Raw genomic sequence first — 22,045 nt, 5'->3', positions numbered from 1 at the left:
GAAGCGTCAAATATGGGGTGTGAAGAGTGGAGATCTCCAATGTTGAATAAAGGAATGAGGAGTGGGGGACAACAGTGTCAGTGGGGGTTGTGGAATATATAGGTGAGCAGTGTGGGAAGGGGGGTGAGGAGAGGGGGACAGCGGTGTTAGATGGGGGGGTGAGGAGCGGGGGACAGCGGTGTTAGATGGGGGGGTGAGGAGCGGGGGACAGTGGTATTAGATGGGGGCAGGTAACTGTGTCTGGTATCTTCTGACACATGCAGAGTATAGATGGCACAGAAGACACGGTAGGGTTCCCGGTTATCCCGTATATACAGATCTGGGGGCCCAGTTGGTGTTCAGGCAGATGACGGGATTAATGTTAGTTGAGGGAGGGGGGAGTTCTGCTTAATATTTCCAGAAGGGAGTGTCCAAGTCACCATAAGCTCTGCTTCTCACCCACATAAATTTTGGATACCTCGGATCTGTCTGGTGGGGGCGCTGCAAGAGAGCTGGAGAAAGTTTTGCTATTGGGAAGCGCGCTGTGCGTCCATGCTTTTAATTTTTCATCGGGGGACCAGAAACAGATCCTCAGTGTTATGTGTTCCTCTGTTTCTGTTCCCCCAGCAGCAAAAAGGAAGGAGGACATTTTCTTTATGTTAATAAAGATTATAAATATAAAATAAGATCTTATTACCTCCTCTGCTGCCACTTCCAGCTACGTCTCCTCTCTAATTCTTCCCGACTCACGGCTCACTCTAGAATGTTCCATGTATACCTGACATCACTTCCTGTCTGTAACACATCACTTCCTTTCTGTAACTACATCACTTCCTGTCTGCAACTACATCACTTCCTGTCTGTGCGTTCCATCTGAGAGAAGTCAGATCACCACCTTGTGGACCATATTGGGATTTTGTAGAATATGGGGGAGGAAATTTTGGGACTTTATATGAGACTCATGACCAACAGAGTCTCCATCCCTGTATACAATGAAGCAGGAAATAAAGACAATATTGGGATTTTTGTACTTAGCGCACTTATGGTGATTGTAGCCGTATTTGTTCCTCGCAATCTGTGCTCCGAACAATCCCAGGGCCCTTCCTGGCGCCCCCTTTTGTTCCTAATCTTCAGGGTTCACTACATGGCACCCCCTTTATGGCAACACTCTGGGTGAGCTGGCTTCTTGATCCCCTGACTTCTCTGGAGTGGTCCCTTCTTTCAGGCAGACCCCTGGGCAAATCCCCTAGTACTCACGATACTGTTTTTCCCAAAGTCCTCTGCCCAGCAGCTCCATTGGTCAGCACACTGGATCCTCTGCAGCCCAGCTCCACTCCTGGTCCCTAGGCCAACCGCCTGGACCACCTTCCTCACGCTGCAGGAGGAGAGACAGCCGTCCGCCTCCTCCTAGGACTTTGCTCCCGCCAAAAGCCCCCCTGTCACATGCTCCCCTCCTATTTATGTGCAATCCCAGGATGCATTGCAGGAATACCATCCCACTGGAACTGACATAAAACAGAGTGTGCCACTGGCTAGGTTTCCTCCACTGTCCAATGAACTCCCTTATTGGCTACAGTGGGGACACTCCCTCAGACCCAGTGAATCACATCTAGAAACATGTGACAGGCTAAACTAGCAGAATAGCTCACCTGATAAGCATCAGGAGCAACTCGATGCTTTTACCTAGCACCTGTCTAGAAGGGTGCTGTAGTGTATTAACACAGACAAGCTGTACAGGTTGCTTCTTTATTCACTGCACATCAGCATGCAACTAACTTCAGCCACACCCAGCTCCCAGACATATACATAATTGTAACATTTTGCAGACAGCAACTTAACCCGTTGCTTACCATACTACATTCCCTCCTCTCTTTGAATAAAACATAACATGCACAACGTATTAATAAGATTAACAAAATGCATGGATGAACAACTAAAAATTTAACCTATAAACTCCTGACTATACACATAGTCCTTAAGGTAGGCCGGTGGATTTGTTGCTCGTTTTTCTCTTGGCCATTCCGATGTGGCTGGTTGTGGATTGAAGTCTGGATCACTGGCAGTATCATCACTACTCTTTGCCTGTTCGCCATCTTCCGATACTTGACCTTCTGACTCAATAAATTTCTTCATGAATGAGGAATTACGCACTTTTGTGTGTCCATCTAAATCCTCTAAAACCACTTGAGTACCTCTTTTCTCCTTTACAACATAAGGCTCAGGTTCAAAGGACGGAGCCAGTTTGTTAAACCGATCACTTTGAAGCAACACCTTATCACCCTGTTGAAGGCCACTAGGTTGACAATGGCGGCGGTGGTTTGCATACTGTTCAGCCCGGATCTTCCTTTCCTCATCAATATGCCGAAAAGGTTTCTGACTTGTAGGAGGACCCCCAATGTCTGGCAATTTTGTCCTGAATTTGCGACCACAAAGAAGTTCCGCAGGACTAACGCCAGTGACAGTATGCGGAGTTGTGCGATAAGCCAAAAGAAAACGCCACAGTTCCTTTTTCCAGTCTCTTCTCTCTAAATGAGCAATCCGCAAAGCTTTCAGCAAGGTTCGATTCTGGCGTTCCACTTCCCCGTTAGCCTGTGGCCAGTATGGAGTTGTACGATGATGTTCAATAGCATTTGATTTCAGATAATCCTGAAATTCCTGAGAAGTAAATTGGGCACCATTATCACTCACAATCCGTTTAGGCAACCCATGAGATGCAAAAATGCTCTCCAACCCCTCAATTACAGTTGATGATGTAGCTTTAGTGAGAACTACCACCTCTTGCCACCTTGAATAATAGTCCACAACAACTAAAAGATGGTGTCCAGATGGAATGTCGCACAGATCAATGGCTAAATCTTCCCATGGTCCCTCAGGTAGAACAGTGTGAGTTACTGGTTCTGGTTTAGGTTTGCTGCCAGCCAACTGACATGCTCGACATGAAGAAACCAAACGTTCCACATCCTTGTCAATTCCTGGCCACCAGACTTTCTCACGTAATCTTTGTTTGGGGCGTACAATGCCTTGATGGCCCTCATGGGCTAAATGTAATGTACGTTTCCGTAAATCTTTAGGCATCACAATACGATTGCCACGTAGAACTAGTTGTCCTGCAATACTCAGCTCTTGTTTGATTCTGTGATAGCTTGGGTCACAATCCACCCAAACCCCTTGTCTTACACATTTTCTCAACCGAGCAATTTCCGGATCCACAGATGACAATTCTTCAACCTCCCGCGGTGTCAATGCCTGAGGCATGGCGTTAGTAGCCACAAAACGAATGTACTCTTCTGCCAGGTTATGAACAGGTGCAGAAGACTGAGGCAATCTGGAAAGTGCATCTGCCGCATTAGTCGGTCCAGGTCTGTACCGCACTGTAAAGCGATATGGTAACAATCTGAGAACCCATCTCTCAATTCTGGCAGATGGTTTTGAGCGTGGCGAATATATCACTTCCAGAGGCTTGTGGTCTGTGACGATTTCAAAATCAAGGCCGTAGAGATAGGTGTGAAACCTTTCACATCCCCAAACAACAGCCAAAGCTTCTTTCTCGGTCTGAGAATAACGTCTCTCTACATCAGTGAGGGATCTGCTTGCATACTGAATAGGCCTGTAATCGCCTGTGCATTGTCTCTGAACCAAGATGGCGCCTAACCCCACAGGGCTAGCATCGACAATAACTTGGGTGTGTGCAGTAGGATTGAAATAAGCCAAAGTTGTGGCGCAAGTCAGCCATCTCTTAAGTTCATCAAATGCACCTTTTTCCAAAAAGCCCCACTTCCACGGGACTGCTTTGCGAGTCAACACTCTCAAAGGTTCACTGACAGTCGCCATATCTGGAATAAACTTGGCACAGTAATTCACTAGCCCAAGAAAACTGCGTACTTCTGCAGGGTTTTCAGGATTTCTGGCATCAGACACAGCTTTAATTTTACAGTCCTCCGGACCAATGCCCCTGTCAGACAGCACATGGCCCATAAAAGTCATTTTATTCATTTGAAATGTGCATTTCTTCTCATTTAATGTTAACCCTTTCTCCTTCAAGCGATTTAGCACTGCACGGAGACGTTCGTCGTGCTCCTGTGTGTTTGTTCCCCACACAATTATATCATCAGAAATGTTATGCGTGCCTTCACAACCATGTAGCACTTGCTGAATCACATGTTGATAGGCCTCCGGTGCGGACGATACTCCAAACATCAACCTCTTGTATCTAAAAAGACCTTTATGGCTTGCAAATGTAGTGATGACTCTAGATGCTGGGTCAATTCAATCTGATGATAACCCCATTTCAAATCCAGTTTACTGAAGACACTTGCCCCATTCATTGCATGCAGAACATCTTCAATAGTGGGAAGTGGATGTCTCTCTCTCTGCACAGCTTGGTTAGCACATCTCATGTCCACACAAATCCGAATATCTGTGCCCTTTGGTACAACAACTAACGGCGATACCCACGGAGTGGGCCCTTCCACAGGTTCAATAATGTCAAGGTCTAGCAGCTCTGCCAGTTTGTGCTCAACAGGTGATCTCAGGCTATAAGGAAGTCTGCGTACTGGCTGTGCAATAGGCTTTACATGTGGATCAATGTGAAGCTCTAACTGAAAATCCTTTAATTTTCCAAACCCAGAGAAGCAATCTTTAAATTCCTCTTTCAATGCAGAAATAGCAGGAGACACCATATTCACTCTTGCGCTGCCTACATCACGGCCAATCTGTAACACCCCTAGTGCCATTGCGGTTTGACGACCAAGCAGAGGCGACCCTGTGCCATCTACAACATAGAATTCGGTCTGCAATGGAGGACCAGTCTCATGTGTTTGAACAGAGGTATAAAATTTGCCTTTAAGTTGCAGTGGTGTACTGGAGCCATAAGTATAAATCTGTTTAGTGGTGTTACACAATTTAAGGTGATTTTCTCTGCCATTAAGACTGTGCCAAGAAGCCAAGTCCATAACATTGCATGTAGCTCCAGAGTCAATCAACACTGACACATCTGTATTTCCAATCTTAATGGTTAATGTCCCAGCTTGCAGAGAACACAGGGAGAATATAAATTCACAGTCAGGAGCACTCTCTTTATCCTCAGCTATAACATTTACTTGTGCAGATTGTCCTTTGGTTTTGTTATCTCTGGTTGTACTTCTACACACAGCTGCAAAATGACCTGTCTTTCCACAAGCAAAGCACATTTTATTCTGTACCACAGTGCAGTCCTGACTTGTGTGTCCCGCCCTGCCACATTTATTGCAGGTGATATGTAAAGTCCTCTTTGGAAAACTCTCTTTCCTACTCCAGATATTCCTATTATTATAGGTAGGTTTGGAGACTGTATTGACAGATGCAGTGTCCTTGGTTTCAATATGCAGAGCCTGGAGCTCAGACAGTTCAATGGCTCTTGCAATCTCCTGCAGACTAGTAAGTGTGAGACTAGGTTCTCTCAATAATCTCCTCCTGAGGTGCACAGATGTGCATTTCTCTATGACCTGATCTCTGATTATCTCCTCAGTTACAGTCCCAAAATCACAAGACTTTGCCAGATATTTCAGCCTAGTCACATAACTGTCTATGGTTTCTCCCAGTTCTTGCACAGCCTGTCTAAACTTATATCTTTCATAGGGAATATTTTTCTTTGGCTCAAAGTACTCACTCAGTCTATTCATGGCTGTCTCATAGTCTGAATCTTCCCCTGTTGCTCCCAGGGTTTCAAAAATGTCCTGAACTTGTGATCCAGCTAGATGCAGCAGCATGGCTCTCTTCTGAGCAGGTGCAGTCACTCCTGTGGCTATAACATAGAGCTGAAATCCCTTCTTCCACTTGTCCCAGCGCTGTGAGAGACTAGTGTGGTCTCCAGACACATCAAACGGTCCGATAGCCGGTAAATCCAGAAAGCTAGCCATCCTCGTCGCCAAAATGTAGTGTATTAACACAGACAGCCTGTACAGGTTGCTTCTTTATTCACTGCACATCAGCATGCAACTAACTTCAGCCACACCCAGCTCCCAGACATATACATAATTGTAACATTTTGCAGACAGCAACTTAACCCGTTGCTTACCATACTACAGTGGGGAACGGTGAAAAATGGCAGCAAATAATTCTTCTGGGTGTGCTACCCCCTTACCTTACTGCTGTAAGATTACAACATTTACAGATGGATTCCACTATGATCCTGTAATCATCCCAGGCAGGAGGGGGGGGGGGCGGGGGGAGGGGAGGTGGACGTGGTTGTAGCTTCCAAAGGTCAGTTGGTAAACGGGATTCTGTGTACTCTTTCAGTCTTCCAGGGGGGTGGGGGACATCACAGTTCCTATATACTCGTAAGTAAGGGTGGATAAACAGAGAACTCCTTCTGGCGTAATATTTTTAACGCTTTATTTGAAAAAAAATATATAGTAACTTACAGTAAAGTTTTCAATGACAAGCGGTGGGGCTGCGAGTCCCGAGCGGTCCGCGACGTGGCACTTGCTGATTCAGCTTAACGTCTCTACGCGCATCGTCATGGTCACATGACTTCTTCAGGAGATAAGGGACATGCTTAAATATCATTATGCCGGTGTTCCGTGAAAAAACCATACCCGTGAGAAAACCATACCCTCGTCACTTCCGGTGCTGCTACGGAGGGTATGGATTTCTCACGGTCCTTACACTTGCCGCCGTTACATTAAAACAAATCCTCTGCAACATCAGTCATCTCCGCTCCTTCCCCTGTCACTTCCCTCATGTCGCCTAATAAATATAAAAGCGGATCACGGAGCCGAGATCGGCGTCATTTTCATCTCATACACCCGCCGCCGCTTTTATATTTATTAGTAGAGATCAGGGAAGTCACAGCGATAGAAGAGGAGATGTTTAATGTTGCAGCCGAACTGTTTTAATTATACCGCCGCAAGTATAACATTTCACACAGTGCCGTGAGTTTTTCCTACCCTCTGAGCATGCGCACTTGTGTTCTTCTTTGCTGTTCTGTTACGTCTCTGGGGCTCTGAGCATGCGCACTGCTGCGCTGCTCAGCTGTTTGACACAGGAAGTGACGAGGGTATGGTTTCTTCACGGGGTATGGTTTTTTAACGTTACACCGGTCAGCGCCATCTTGTGGGAGACCGACAGACTGCATAAGGGCTACAATTGGAAGCAGTCAGCGGCCATGATATTGTATACCTAGCATAAAACAATGTAAAGAAACGCAGCAGGCGTCCAGGACACAGAGGAAAACCCTGGAGGCAAACAAATGGAGTGGTTCCAGGGGAAAATAAGAGGCCACATTACATATAAATGTAGCATTTAAAACTGAAAATAAAAAATAATATATAAAAAGATAAAAAGGTAAAACTAAACCCCGATCCCTCCATAAAGAGTACCTGTCACTGCCTATTACCATCACATCCCCCCCCTCCCCCCGATCCCTCCATAAAGAGTACCTGTCACTGCCTATTACCATCACATCCCCCCCTCCCCAATCCCTCCATAAAGAGTATCTGTCACTGCCTATTACCGTCACATTCCCCCCTCCCCCCGATCCCTCCATAAAGAGTACCTGTCACTGCCTATTACCGTCACATTCCCCCCTCCCCCCGATCCCTCCATAAAGAGTATCTGTCACTGCCTATTACCGTCACATTCTCCCCTCCCCCCGATCCCTCCATAAAGAGTACCTGTCACTGCCTATTACTGTCACATCCCCCCCCCCCCCGATCCATCCATAAAGAGTACCTGTTACTGCCCATTACTGTCACATCCCCCCTCCCTCCCCGATCCATCCATGAAGAGTACCTGTCATTGCCTATTACTGTCACATCCCCCCCCCGATCCATCCATAAAGAGTACCTCTCACTGCCCATTACTGTCACATTCCCCCTCCCCCCGCATCCCTCCATAAAGAGTACCTGTCACTGCCTATTACCATCACATTCCCTCCTCCCCCCCCGCATCCCTCCATAAAGAGTACCTGTCACTGCCTATTACCGTCACATTCCCCCCTCCCCCCCGATCCCTCCATAAAGAGTACCTGTCACTGCCTATTACTGTCACATTCCCCCCTCCCCCCTGATTCCTCCATAAAGAGTACCTGTCACTGCCTATTACTGTCACATTCCCCCCTCCCCCTCAATCCCTCCATAAAGAGTACCTGTCACTGCCTATTACCGTCACATTCCCCCCTCCCCCCGATCCCTCCATAAAGAGTACCTGTCACTGCCTATTACTGTCACATTCCCCCCTCCCCCCTGATTCCTCCATAAAGAGTACCTGTCACTGCCTATTACTGTCACATTCCCCCCTCCCCCTCAATCCCTCCATAAAGAGTACCTGTCACTGCCTATTACTGTCACATTCCTCCCTCCCCCCCCGATCCCTCCATAAAGAATACCTGTCACTGCCTATTATTGTCACATTCCTCCCCTCCCCCCCCCGATCCCTCCATAAAGAGTACCTGTCACCGCCTATTATTGCCACATTCCTATGTGATCCTAAAGTAAAGTGGAACTCTAATGTAAGGGGGTTTCTGCTCACCAAACCTCCTACTTACATCAGAGTTCCCAGCGTTCCCTCTTTAATTAGGGTTCCAAAAGCCCCCCTTACATCAGAGTCTACAGGGCACCCCTTAAATCTTACCTTAGGGTACTCAGTCACTTGGAGGCAGGAGAAAGAAAGGAGAGCGGGCAGAGACTTCAGTCACAGAGATTGGATGGTGAGCTCACTCACCCGAGGATGGAGGCTCAGGCATCAAAGCCTTTCATCCGCTGTGTATCTGCCAGTTGCTGAGCTTCAAACGTTCAGCCCACACATCCCTTTCCTGAGGCACAGAACGCCAGGGATTGGAGTGTGGGTGGGCAGACAGAGGGGTAGGGGTGGGAGGAGGAATAGATCAAGCCCTTTCTCCTCTCCTGTCTGTGTATGGGGGTGAGGCCGGTGTGCACATCTATGCACTCAGGGTTTGTAGTACTTGGTTACTTGGGGAGCCACAGTCCATTTTGAATATTGTGTCTGGGATTCAGGTGGCCTGAAACCCAAACACATGATTCAAAACCCAAACTGTCCGGGTGAATCCCAGACGGGTGGCAACCCTACAGCAAGTGCCAGCTAGTATAGTTTCCAGGTTAAAGGGTTTTAGCAGCAAAGGATTAAAAACACTCCAAAGAGGTAAGATATACAAGTGCTTATCTGGTGGAAGAGTCTGTGGATCCTCCTAGAACCGTCCTGCGGGACCGCTATCACCTATTCTGGCTGCTGAGCAGAGAGATGGCTGGCTTGGGAGCCTGGAGGAGCCAGTGTGAAAGGCACAGCGGAAGTGACGTCACCGGAAGGATAGGAGGTACCAGATGAGAAGAGAAGCAATGCTACGCATGCAGAGTATTTTGCTCCTTCTACGGGCCTTTCCTCTTAGTCTATACAGAGCCGGTCACAACTCTGAGGACAGCAGCCGCAGGTGGTCCCATGGATTCCTTTATTGAACCCCCATAACCAAAGACCAGTGGAATTTTATGGAATACCCTCTACCCTGATCATTGGTATTTTTAAATATTTATTGCTGGCTGGACTATATGTCTGTGTGCCAGTATCTCCTTCCTCCATTAGCAGAAACACAGGATCTCTATCTTCCCTACTAACAGAATGGCGATCTGCCTTGTTTACTTTGGCAGACCAGTGTTCTGCCTCTCTCGGGAACGATTGCTGGGTGACGGTGGACATAATGTCCACTGGACCCGCTGATTGGCTCTCGCTGTGTCCAGCGGGAGCTGAGCACCAGCAGCATACGTTGACGCCGCAGCCCCAAAAATGCAGATGAGGTAGAGGTACGTGATTCTGCGCCAAATGGCCACCCTGCCGAAGTACATGTATGTGGGTGGACCAAAAAAAAGTTTCTCTGATAATGAGAGAGGCTATGACCTAGTGGATTACATGTGGAACTCCTGGGCCCAGCTGAGGACATTTAGGGCCTTAAGATTGAAGATGTGGTGGATGTCTCCTTTTGGTTTGGGAACTGTGGACAGAGAAGAACTCCTGGAACTCTTCTGGTCTTAGCTCAGTGAGATAGAGTTTGGAAGACAAATGTCATAGACAGGTTGCCAAAAAGTTTAGGGCTTTAGAAAGGGCCTCCAATGGCTGTCAATGTGGTGCCTTCTCCACTCTCCATCTCACTAATAAAACCCCAATGGATGACTCTCTATGAACTGATCACATTCCAATCACCGATCATCTAATCATTGGTAAAAAAGAAGACTCGGCACAGAATATTGTACGAAGCGTTTTTATTGGACAAGATCAGAATAAGCGATTACCACACAGTAAATGATATGAATAAAATAAAGCTTAAATCTTTTATAATAGAATTAACAAATGTGTCAAATGTATTAATAATCATACATTGGTTGGACCAATAAAAAGCCGGCTACTTCAATAAATCAAAAATGAGCAACAACATGAAGCAACCAATTAAAAAGGTTCACCAGTGAAAGATAAATCCTGATTGGCTGCTGTGGGTTAATGCATGTTACAGTGATCTTTTTCCATCCAGTAGGTTAGATCTATATACATATTTATAAGTAGAACACAAAAAGAATAAAGCATTTCCCGTTAGGTCTTGATGCAGTTCCATTATAGGCCATGTATTTCATGGTTTCCCGCCTGTTGCCTCATGTGGGGAGGGATCGGTAAAGGTAGACAGTTGAGTCATGATTTTACCACCCCCTTAAGCTTAAATGGCAGCCGGATGGGGCGGTACACATGGCACTGCAATTTGCGGCTGCTGCAAACCTCACACCCCCCGGTCACATTGGGCAATGCCATTCAACTGAATGAGGTTGTGCCGCAACAGCCCCGATGCATACGGTTGCGGCGTACTGGCGTGGGCTTTACAGGGTTAACATAAGGACTCCCAGCTGCCTGCCAACCCCACAGTGGGTCAGAGGGCGATGCGGGTGTAAACCAACCACGAGTGGACTGTGGTGGTTTCACATTTGTTTATGGACTAAACAGTTCCACCCGTTACAATCCAGCGTCCATTTCCCGTAGTACCAGCAGGGGGTGCACTCTGATGTTTCATTATATTTCCTTTATTTGTAAACTTTCCCGCACTCTGAACATGAAAATGGAGCCTCTAATATAAGTGTGAATTCTTTGCCGTTTGAAACGTACATCAGGAGTGAAACATTTCCCGCACTCTGAACATGAAATAGCACGCTCACCCGTATGAACTTTCTGGTTTCTAAGAAATAAACCTTTGTTGGGAAAACATTTCCTGCACTCGTAACAATAAAAAAGACGCTCACCTGTGTTTAAGTAGGTGTTCTTGCTTAGTTAAACATTTCCCGCACTCTGCACAAGATTAGAAACGCTCGCCTGTATGAACTTTCCGGTGTCTAACAAGTAAACATTTGAATGCAAAACATTTCCCGCACTCTGAACATGAATAGGGAGGCTCAACTGTGTGTGTTCTCTGATGGCTAAGAAGGGTTTCTTTATAATTAAAACATTTCCCGCACTCTGAACATGAATAGGGACGCTCACCTGTGTGAAGTCTCTGGTGCCGAAGAAGGTTTTCTTTTCTACTAAAACATTTCCCGCACTCTGAACATGAATGAGGACGCTCACCTGTGTGTATTCTCTGATGGATAAGAAGGCTTCCTTTATTATTAAAACATTTCCCGCACTCTGAACATGAATGGGGACGCTCACCTGTGTGTATTCTCTGATGGCTAAGAAGGCTTCCTTTCGTATTAAAACATTCCCCGCACTCTGAACATGAATAGGGACGCTCACCTGTGTGTATTCTCTGATGGCTAAGAAGGCTTCCTTTCGTATTAAAACATTTCCCGCACTCTGAACATGAATAGGGACGCTCACCTGTGTGTATTCTCTGATGGCTAAGAAGGCTTCCTTTCGTATTAAAACATTTCCCGCACTCTGAACATGAATAGGGAAACTCACCTGTGTGTATTCTCTGATGGTGAAGAAGGGTTCTTTTCTCATTAAAACATTTCCCGCAATCCGAACATGAATAGGGACGCTCACCTGTGTGTATTCTCTGATGGCTAAGAAGGGTTCCTTTATTATTAAAACATTTCCTGCACTCTGTACAAGAATAGGGAAGCTCACCTGTGTGTATTCTCTGATGGCTAAGAAGGCTTCTTTTCTCAGTAAAACATTTTCCGCACTCTGTACATGAATAGGGAAGCTCACCTGTGTGTATTCTCTGATGGCTGAAAAGGGATTCTTTACGATTGAAACATTGCCCGCACTCAGAACATGAATAGGGACGCTCACCTGTGTGTATTCTCTGATGGCTAAGAAGGCTTACTTTATGATTAAAACTTTTCCCGCACTCTGAACATGAATAGGGACGCTCCCCTGTGTGTATTTTCTGATGGCTAAGAAGGTTTCCTTTACGATTAAAACATTTCCCGCACTCTGAACATGAATAGGGAAGCTCACCTGTGTGTATTCTCTGGTGCTGAAGAAGGTGTGCTTTTTGACTAAAACATTTCCCGCACTCTGAACATGAATAGGGAAGGTCACCTGTGTGTTTTCTCTGATGGCTAAGGAGGCTTTTTTTGTGTTTAAAACATTTCCCGCACTCTGAACATGACAATGAATTCTCTCCTGTATGGACCCCTTTATGGTATAAAGAAGATTCCCTGAGATGAGATGGTTTCCCGCACCCGCCGGCACTGTCAGATATTAGAGGACTATGTGAAGTATCAGGAGATTCCAATGATCTCCTCCAATGGTGAGGTCTGTCATGTATATTATGAGGAACGGGATTTACTTCTGGAGAAGATGCCATGTCATTATCTTCTGTAGTCACATCTTCCTCCGATGTCCTTCTATTCCCACCACAGAGTCCGTCTGTCAGAAGACAAGAAAAATTACCAAGAGTTTTCCACACTCCTATACACTGCTCAACACTTTATAATCAGAGTATAGCATCAAGTCAGGGAAACTCCTGGGATATTCATCTGGTCAGTGAAGTAGCAGAGGGGGTTGTTAATCATTTTCAGAAGGACAGGGCTGTAGAAGGTCCTTAACTAGTGTTGAGCGAATACAGACTGTATTATTCGTGTTCGTACCAAATAATTGGATTTTTGTTACCCGAACACGGACCCGAAAACTTTACTGTATGTTTGGGTTTAAAATCCATGTTCGGTCATTTTATTTCCGTGTTTGTATGTAATGGGGCGCTTTTAATGGCGGGCTTTCAACAGCCAATCAACAAGCGTTTAACTGGTGTGCCTTAAGCCATCCCAGCCATGACTACTAATGTATTAGTAGCTGTGATTGGCCATCTGAAGCATGTGACCATGTCTTTATAAGTTCGAGAGCCCCAGCGCGCTGCGTCATTCTGCTGTAGTATAGGGACAGAGCACACATCATACGTGCTGGCTGCTGATTAGGGATAGACAGTGAAAAATTGTATTCTGTCCAAAAAGAATGCAGGGTCAGGTCGGAGTGCTGCAGGCAGGGAGAGTTATTAGAGCATTTTAGGGCGAGGCTGGAGAATAGGCAGGGTCAGTGTTCTACATCGATTTTGCTGTGTGGGGGGTTGTGCAGCGCCAGTGAATGATCTTATTGACCATATTAGGGACAGGCTGGGGAATAGGCAGGGTCAGTGTTCTACATCGATTTTGCTGTGTGTGGGGTGGTGCAGTGAACACAATCTTTTTGCCCTCAATTAAGCCCGCTGAGGAGGAGGAGGAGGAGGGGGAAAAAAATCTATTTTTATCAGTCAGTTGTGTGCAGAGTTTTTGCTTCAGTGCTGACTGTGATAAGACACTGCTGTGTTCACATGTGCTATTGAGTGATTTTAAATTTTATACACTTTTTTCTATTCCACTATTCAATATACACCCTTTTGGGTTAAAAAAAATTAAATTGTGGCATAGTCCGTACTAAGCTATTTGAAAATTACAATACTTAAAGGGGAATTTTCTTTTTTTTCCCTTCATAGCCTGCAGCAGAGCTGACTGACATAAGACACTGCTGTGTTCACATGTGCCATTGAAAAATCACCAATTTTATATCATATTTTCTATTCCGCTATTCAATCTACACCCTTTGGGGTAAAAAGAATTAAATTGCGGGATAGTCTGTATCGGTATGTGTGAGATACACCTTTCCAATTTTTGGGGCGCATCTTACACCGCCGAGGATTGCAGGGTGCTTCAGTTTGCCTCCTGCCTGTTCCGAACTCCTCCTACTCCTCATCCTGCCTTTGGGGTACAAAAAATAGTAATCGGGCCTTGTCTGGGTCTGTACGTGTGAGATAGATACACCTTTTGATATCATATTTTCTATTCCGCTATTCAATCTACACCCTTGGGGTAAAAATAATTAAATTGCGGCATAGTCTGTATCGGTACGTGTGAGATACACCTTCCAATCTTTTGGGGCGCATCTTCCACCGCCGAGGATTGCAGGGTGCTTCAGTTTGCCTCCTGCCTGTTCCGAACTCCTCCTACTCCTCATCCTCATCCTGCCTTTAGGGTACAAAAAATTGTAATCGGGGCCTAGTCTGTGTTTGTACTTGTGAGATACACCGTTTTATAAAATGTTTTCTATTCCGCTATTCAATATACACCCTTTTTGGAGTGTAAAAAATTAAATTACAGCATAGTCTGTATCGGTACGTGTGAGATACACCTTTTTAAATTTGTTTGGCGCATCTCCTTCCACCGCCGAGGATTGCAGGGCGCTTCAGTTTGCCTCCTGTTCCGAACTCCTCCTACTCCTCTTTCTCATCCTGTCTGTGTTTGTACGTGTGAGATACACTGTTTTATATCCTTTTTTTTATTCCGCTATTCAATATACACCCTTTTGGGGTGAAAAAAATTAAATTTGAGTCATACTTTGCATATTAGACTGAGATACACCCGTTGTATTTGTATACTGTTTTTCTATTCCGCTATTCAATATACACCCTTTTGGGGTAAAAAAAATTAAATTGCGGCATAGTTTGCATATTTGACTGTGAGATACACCCGTGCGATACTGTTGTTGTTTTGTTCCGCTATTCAATAAACACCTTTCTAGGGCAAGATCATAAATTACAGAAATATGAGGAGACCGTCAAATAGGGGCCGTGGCCTGGGTCGTGGTGCTGCTGGTAGAGCTCCTGTTGCAAGGAGAGGACGTGGTCGATCTGTGCCAGCTACACGCACAAGTGAAACATCTTCCTCAAGTGTGAGTAGGCGACAGAACCTGCAGCAGTATTTGGTAGGGCATCATGCGCCTCTAGAAGTGATGAGGCCAGAAGAAGTACAGGCGATAGTAGATTGGGTTGCTGACAGTGCCTCCAGTTTCTTCACATTGTCTCCCACCTAGTCTACTGCAGAAAGGTCAGAGTTGGCACCTGCAGCCAATATCCAAACGTCTTTCACCTCACCCCCTTGCAAATCAGGCAAGCAGTCTGAGCCCCAAGTCATGCAGCAGTCTCTTCTTCTTTCTGATGACTCTGTCAGCATCCACCTAGCCCTGCCCCAGAAGTGGAAGAGATTGAATGCAGCGATGCCCAACCACTTATTTCTCAAGATGAGTACATGGAAGGACCATCGCAGCACGTCTCCGATGATGACGAAAAGCAGGTGCCAACTGCTGCGGCACTCAGAATTGTGGAGACCGACAAGGAGGGCAGGGGTGAAGACTGGGTGGAAGATGATGTGGAGGATGATGAGGTCCTCGACCCCACATGGAATGAAGGTCATGCAGGTGACCTGAGTAGTTTGAAGGAAGAGGCGGTGGTCGCACAGAGCCACCAGCACAGCAGAAGCGGGAGCAGGGTGCAGAAGCGGAGCGGCCGTGCCCTAGACACAACGCCTGCTACTGCCCATCGCAGCAAGGGACCGAGCGCACCAAAGCCAGCTCAAAGGAGTTCTCTAGCATGGAAGTTCTTCAGAAAATGTGCTGATGACAGGACACAAGTGGTTTGCACCCTGTGCAATCAGAGCCTGGAGCGAGGCATAAACCTTCTCAACCTGAGCACAACCTGCATGATCAGGCATCTAAGTGCAAAGCACGAGCTGCAGTGGAGTAGACACCTTCAAAACCAAGAAAGGTCTCTGGCTCCTCCTGCTTCCTCTTCTGCTGCAGTCTCGGCCTCTCCATCCACCTCTGTAGTGATACCGGTGTTCCGTGAAAAAACCATACCCGTGAGAAAACCATACCCTCGTCACTTCCGGTTCCACTACGGAGGGTATGGATTTCTCACGGTAGTTAAACTTGCGGCGGGTACATTAAAACACTTCGGGTGCAACATAAATCATGTCCTCTCCTATCGCTGTAACATCCCTCATCTCCGGTAATAAATATAAAAGCGGATCACGGAGCCGCGATCGCCGTCACATTTACGTCTCATACACCCGCCGCCGCTTTTATATTTATTACCGGAGATGAGGGATGTTACAGCGATAGGAGAGCACATGATTTATGTTGCACCCGAAGTGTTTTAATGTACCCGCCGCAAGTATAACATTAGAAACAGTGCCGTGATAATTTCATGCCCACCGAGCATGCGCACTTCTCAAATTCTTTCTTCAATCACGTATCCGGGGCTCTGAGCATGCGCACTACTGCGCTGCTCAGCTGTTTCAGACCGGAAGTGACGAGGGTATGGTTTCTTCACGGGGTATGGTTTTTTAACGTTACACCGGCACCTGCCACCCCGCAAACAGACGATCTGTCAGCAACACCACCACCTGGGTCACCAACCATCTCCACAATGTCCCGTGGAAGCGTTCAGCTTTCCATCTCCCAAACACTTCAGAGGAAGAGGAAGTACCCCCCTACCCACCCGCGATCCCTGGCCCTGAATGCCAGCATTTCAAAATTCTTGGCCTTTGAAATGCTGTCATTCCGTCTGGTGGAGAGGCACAGTTTTAAAAGCCTTATGTCGGTGGCTGTCCCACAGTACATCGTGCCCAGCCGCCACTACTTTTCCAGGCAAGCCATCCCTTCCCTGCACAACCAAGTGGGGGAAAAAAATCAGGTGTGCACTGCGCAACGCCATCTGTGCCAAGGTCCACCTAACTACCGATACGTGGACCAGTAAGCACGGTCAGGGGCGTTATATCTCCCTAACGGCACACTGGGTAAATGCAGTGGCGGATGGGCCTGAGGCGGATAGCAATTTAGCGCATGTCCTTCCATCACCGAGGATTGCAGGGCGCTTCAGTTTGCCTCCTGTTCCTAACTCCTCCTACTCCACTTCCTCATCCTCTACCGCCTCCTCATCCGGTCAGCGTAACACCTTCACCACCAACTTCAGCACAGCCAGGGGTAAACGACAGCAGGCAGTTTTAAAACTTGCCTGTTTGGGGGAAAAAACCACACACCGCGCAGGAGTTGTGGAGGAGCATGGAACAGCAGACAAATGAGTGGTTGCTGCCAGCGAGCCTCAAGCCCGGCCTGGTGGTGTGCGATAACGGGCGAAATCTCATAGCAGCTCTGGGCCTAGCCGGTTTGACGCACATCCCTTGCCTGGCGCATGTGCTGAATTTGGTGGTGCAGAGGTTCCTTAAAAATTACCCCGATATGTCAGAGCTGCTGCAGAAAGTGCGGGCCGTCTGTGCGCACTTTCGGCGTTCTCACCCTGCTGCTGCTCGCCTGTCAGCGGTGCAGCGTAACTTCGGGCTTCCCGCTCACCGCCTCATATGTGACGTGCCCACAAGGTGGAACTCCACCTTGCACATGCTGGAAAGACTGTGCGAGCAGCAGCAGGCCATAGTGGAGTTTCAGCTGCAGCACGCACGCGTGAGTCGCTCTGCGGAACAGCACCACTTCACCACCAATAACTGGGCCTCCATGCAAGACCTGTGTGCCTTGTTGCGCTGTTTTGAGTACTCCACCAACATGGCCAGTGCCGATGACGCCGTTGTCAGCTTAACTATCCCACTTCTATGCCTCCTTCAAAAAACGATTCGGGCAATGATGGAAGAGGATGTGGCACAGGATGAGGAGGAGGAGGAGGAGGATGAAGAGGTAACATTTCCAAGGCTTTCAGGGCAGTCATTCGCAAGTGGCTCCGAGGGTGGGTTCCTGCACCCACAAACGCCAGGGACACAATTGTCCAGCAGGGGCAAAGTTCTGGAGGATGAGGAGGAGGAGATTGGGGAGGAGATGGAACCATGTTCACAGCAGGGTGGCACCCAGGCCAGCTCATAGCCATCACTGGTGCGTGGCTGGGGGGATACAGAGGACACAGACGATACACCTCCCACAGAGGACAGCCTTTCGTTGCCTCTGGGCAGCCTGGCACACATGAGCGATTACATGCTGCAGTGTCTCCACAACGACCGCCGAGTTGCCCACATTCTAACTTGTGCTGATTACTGGGTGGCCACGCTGCTGGATCCACGTTACAAGGGCAATGTACCGTCCTTAATTCACTCACTGGAGCGCGATCGCAAGATGCGCGAGTACAAGCGCACGCTGGTAGACGCGATGCTGCTGGCATTCCCACCTGACAGCGGGGCCACAGTGGAAGCACAAGGCCAAGGCAGAGGAGGAGGAGGAAGAGGTCACCAACGCAACCAGGGCACCGCCAGCACCTCAGAAGGCAGGGTTAGCATGGCCGAAATGTGGAAAAGCCACAACAAACAGCAGCACCAGCAGCTCATATGGAACGTCTTAGCAGGAGGCAGCATTTCACAAACATGGTGGAGCAGTATGTGTGCACACGCCTACATGTAGTGAATGACGGGTCTGCCCCCTTCAACTTCTGGGTCTCCAAATTGGGCACATGGCCTGAGCTTGCCCTTTACGCCTTGGAGGTGCTGGCGTGCCTTGCAACCAGTGTATTATCTGAACGTGTATTTAGCACGGCTGGGGGCGTTATCACAGACAAGCGCAGCCGCCTGTCCAGAGCAAGCGCAGCCGCCTGTCCAGAGACAATGTGGACAAGCTCACGATCATTAAAATGAACCAGGCATGGATCCCAAAGGACTTTTCCGTACCTTGTGCAGAATAGAGATGGATACCGACCTTACCCAGCCATTGTTCTATTTTTGATCTTTCTCACTCTTTTGGGGTGTACCCTCATTTAAAATGACTGAAAAAAAGCAGTGTTGGCTACCTCGTCCTCCTCCACAGCCGCTTCCACCTACACCGCCCATAGGTGTGCGCAGCCTATTGCATTAGGGTGTGCACCCCAAAGTTTAAATACACATGCATGTGTTTGCCTACATGTATATGGTCCCGGGACATTACTCTCCCTGCTGGCAAAGTGAAATAGAAGTGTGTGGCACTTCTCTTATGGCAGAGCAGGTCCGAGGGAGATCTTTCCCATCTCCTCACTGGCAAACAGAGCGATAATGCTAATGTGCCCTAGGTGATTAGGGTGTGCCCAGGCACACCCGGCACACCCTGTGCACACGCCTATGGCACCGCAACGTCCACCACCACCTCCACCTCCCTCCTACTCCATATGGGCCTCGTCCTTCACAGATGAAGAACATTGTTTTATTTTTCAGTTTTTTTTTTGTTGTTTTAAGTTATTTCCCTATCCACATTTGTTTGCAGAGCACTTGCCATGCTCTTAACTTCGTTTTGATGCCATTTGCAGCACTCTAGCCCTTTCCATTGGTGTTTTAGAGCCATTTTAGTGCCTGAAAGTTCGGGTCCCCATTGACTTCAATGGGGTTCGGTGTCCGGGTAAAGTTCGGAAAAAGTCCGGGACACGGACCCGGACTTTTTTTTCAAGTTCGGCCGAACCCGACGAACACGGACATCCAGGTGTCCGCTCAACTCTATTAATGAGGTTTATATTGAGGAATGGAGATGGACCTTTCATATGGTATACAGTATCTCCTCCTCATTTGTCTGGAACATGACGTTATATTGAGGATTGGAGATGGACCTTTCATGTGGTGTACAGTACCTCCTCCTCATTTGTTTGGAACAAGACTTTATATTGAGGAATGGAGATGTGGGAAGGTAATTTAAAAAAAAAAAAAAGTATTTTTCAGGAGTCATATATGTTGGTCGAGCATTTTAAAGTTTAAAAAGAGATCTGTGGTGGAACTGGGTGCAATCACAACACCAATGATACCACCCAACTGAACATCACTAAGTAAGCTTTAAACCATTATTGCATAATTACCCAAGCTGATATCTGGAGACGTTTCTTCCTTTTTAACTGCATCCATCATCCCAACCTCCTCTGTAAAGTGCTGATCCCCTCTCACATACGGGATGGTGTGATCTTCCTGTGTGGAATCCCGGGAATACAGAGGGCGGGGACATCTCTCTGGTGGATTTCTGTAGCTAGATGACTCCACCATGGTATCCTGGTACTGCTTCCTGTGTCCTTTCCGAAACTCTGCCTCCTCCACCACATAATCTCCAACATCATCCTCTTTTATCTCTTCGTTATTGTTGGCCTGTGTGGAATCTCGGGAATACAGAGGACGGGGACATCTCTCTGGTGGGTTCTCATTACTGGATCCATCTGTAGGAAACACACACACTGACTGAATACATTGTTTCTATGTGTTTATCAGATGATGGGGGATCTAGGTGGAGCCTCTGTACTGCTCTCTCCTTTACAATAAAGTCTCCTCTTACCCGGTGATGTGAGGGGCGGCTAATTCTCCATCATGACGTCTTTGTTGAAGTGGATCTACAGATCCTCAAACATCAATCCATATACTCAAACAGTTTTTGTATTTAGTGGCCATCACTCACCTGTGCTGATGTCTGGAGAAGATTCCTCCCCTTTAACTTTGTCCATCATCCCAACCTCTTCCCTGAACTGCTGATCACTCCTCACATACGTCTCTTCTTCCTCTTTAACCTCATCTTTTATATCTATCAGATTTTCATTCTAAACAAACAAAATAGCGGGGGAATGATTTCTTTAAAATGTGAGCACAAATAACCTTATACCTAAAAGTGGAATATAATTTCATACAGTCAGATCACTTTTACGATCTTGACTTCCATCTTCACCTACCTGATGATGGTGAGGGATGGTGTGATCTTCCTGTGTGGAATCCCGAGAATATAGAGGACAGGGACATCTATCTGGTGGGTTCCCATTACTGGATCCATCTGTAGGAAACACACACACTGACTGAATATATTGTTTCTATGTGTTTATCAGATGATGGGGGATCTAGGTGGACCCTCCGTACTGCTCTCTCCTTTACAATAAAGTCTCCTCTTACCCGGTGATGTGAGGGGTGGCTGATTCTCCATCATGAAGTCCTTGTAGAGATCCTTGTGTCCTTCTAAGAATCTTCTGAGAATCCTCCGTACCTCTCTGGTCCGGTCTGTGTTTTACTAATAGAGATAAGAGTGATGTCATGTGACCTCCCAGAATCCTCCTCACCTCTCCGATCAGGTCTGTGCTTTATTAATAGCGATATTATGAGAGACGCGAGAGAAAGCAAAGTGGCAGCATTGGGTCTGGGTGAAGAGTGGGGGACAGAAGTGTCAAATATGAGGTGTGAGGAGTGGAGATCTGCAATGTTGAATAAAGGAATGAGGAATGAGAAGTAGGGAACAGGGGTGTTAGATGGGGGTGAGGAATGGTGAACAGCAGTGTTAGATGGGGGTGAGAAATGGGGGACAGCTGTGTTAGATGGGGGTGAGGAATGGGGGACAGCGGTGTTAAAGAGGTTGTACACCGAGAAAATTTTTTTTTCTCTTCTTTACATCCTGAAAGAGAAACCCATAATGAGCTAGTATGCATCGCATACTAGCTCATTATGAAATACTTACCTTAGAACGAGCCCCCGCCGTGCCGTCGGCTTACCTGTATGACGGGCGACATGTATAGTCGCCCGTCTTCCGGGATCGCGGCATCCGGCCATCTGATTGGCCGGAGCCGCGGTGACGTCACTCCCACGCACGCGCGCGGAAGCCGACGGTCACGGCACAGGGCTCTGAAGGAACGGCACGATCTGCCGTTCCTTCAGAGCGCATGCGCCAGTGACGTCACTGGCTGCATTAAAGGTAAATATCTCCTAAACGGTGCATGTTTAGGAGATATTTACAGTACCTATAGGTAAGCCTTAATATAGGCTTACCTATAGGTACAACTTCCTGAGGAGGGTTTACTTCCTCTTTAAAGGGGGTG

At 47.2% G+C, this 22,045-nt stretch overlaps 2 protein-coding genes across 2 annotated transcripts in view; both read right to left on the bottom strand.

Moving 5' to 3' along the window:
- LOC309564428 (uncharacterized protein) overlaps positions 1-22,045 on the bottom strand; it is a gene marked incomplete at its 3' end in the record, with an annotated part of 637,385 nt that overhangs the window by 49,458 nt on the left and 565,882 nt on the right.
- The window catches only part of LOC309563896 (uncharacterized protein), a gene marked incomplete at both ends in the record, with an annotated part of 46,830 nt that overhangs the window by 22,262 nt on the left and 2,523 nt on the right, over positions 1-22,045 (bottom strand). The window contains one exon of the mRNA XM_082268530.1: positions 11,737-12,505. Coding sequence (XP_082124656.1) covers positions 11,737-12,505 — 769 coding nt within the window. The remainder of the gene's footprint in view (positions 1-11,736; positions 12,506-22,045) is intronic.

This window comes from Pelophylax lessonae (assembly GCF_965119305.1).
Source record: "Pelophylax lessonae genome assembly, chromosome: 9".
In the NCBI taxonomy this organism is placed as follows: Eukaryota; Metazoa; Chordata; class Amphibia; order Anura; family Ranidae; genus Pelophylax; species Pelophylax lessonae.
This window is presented reverse-complemented; position numbering and strand designations above follow the sequence as displayed.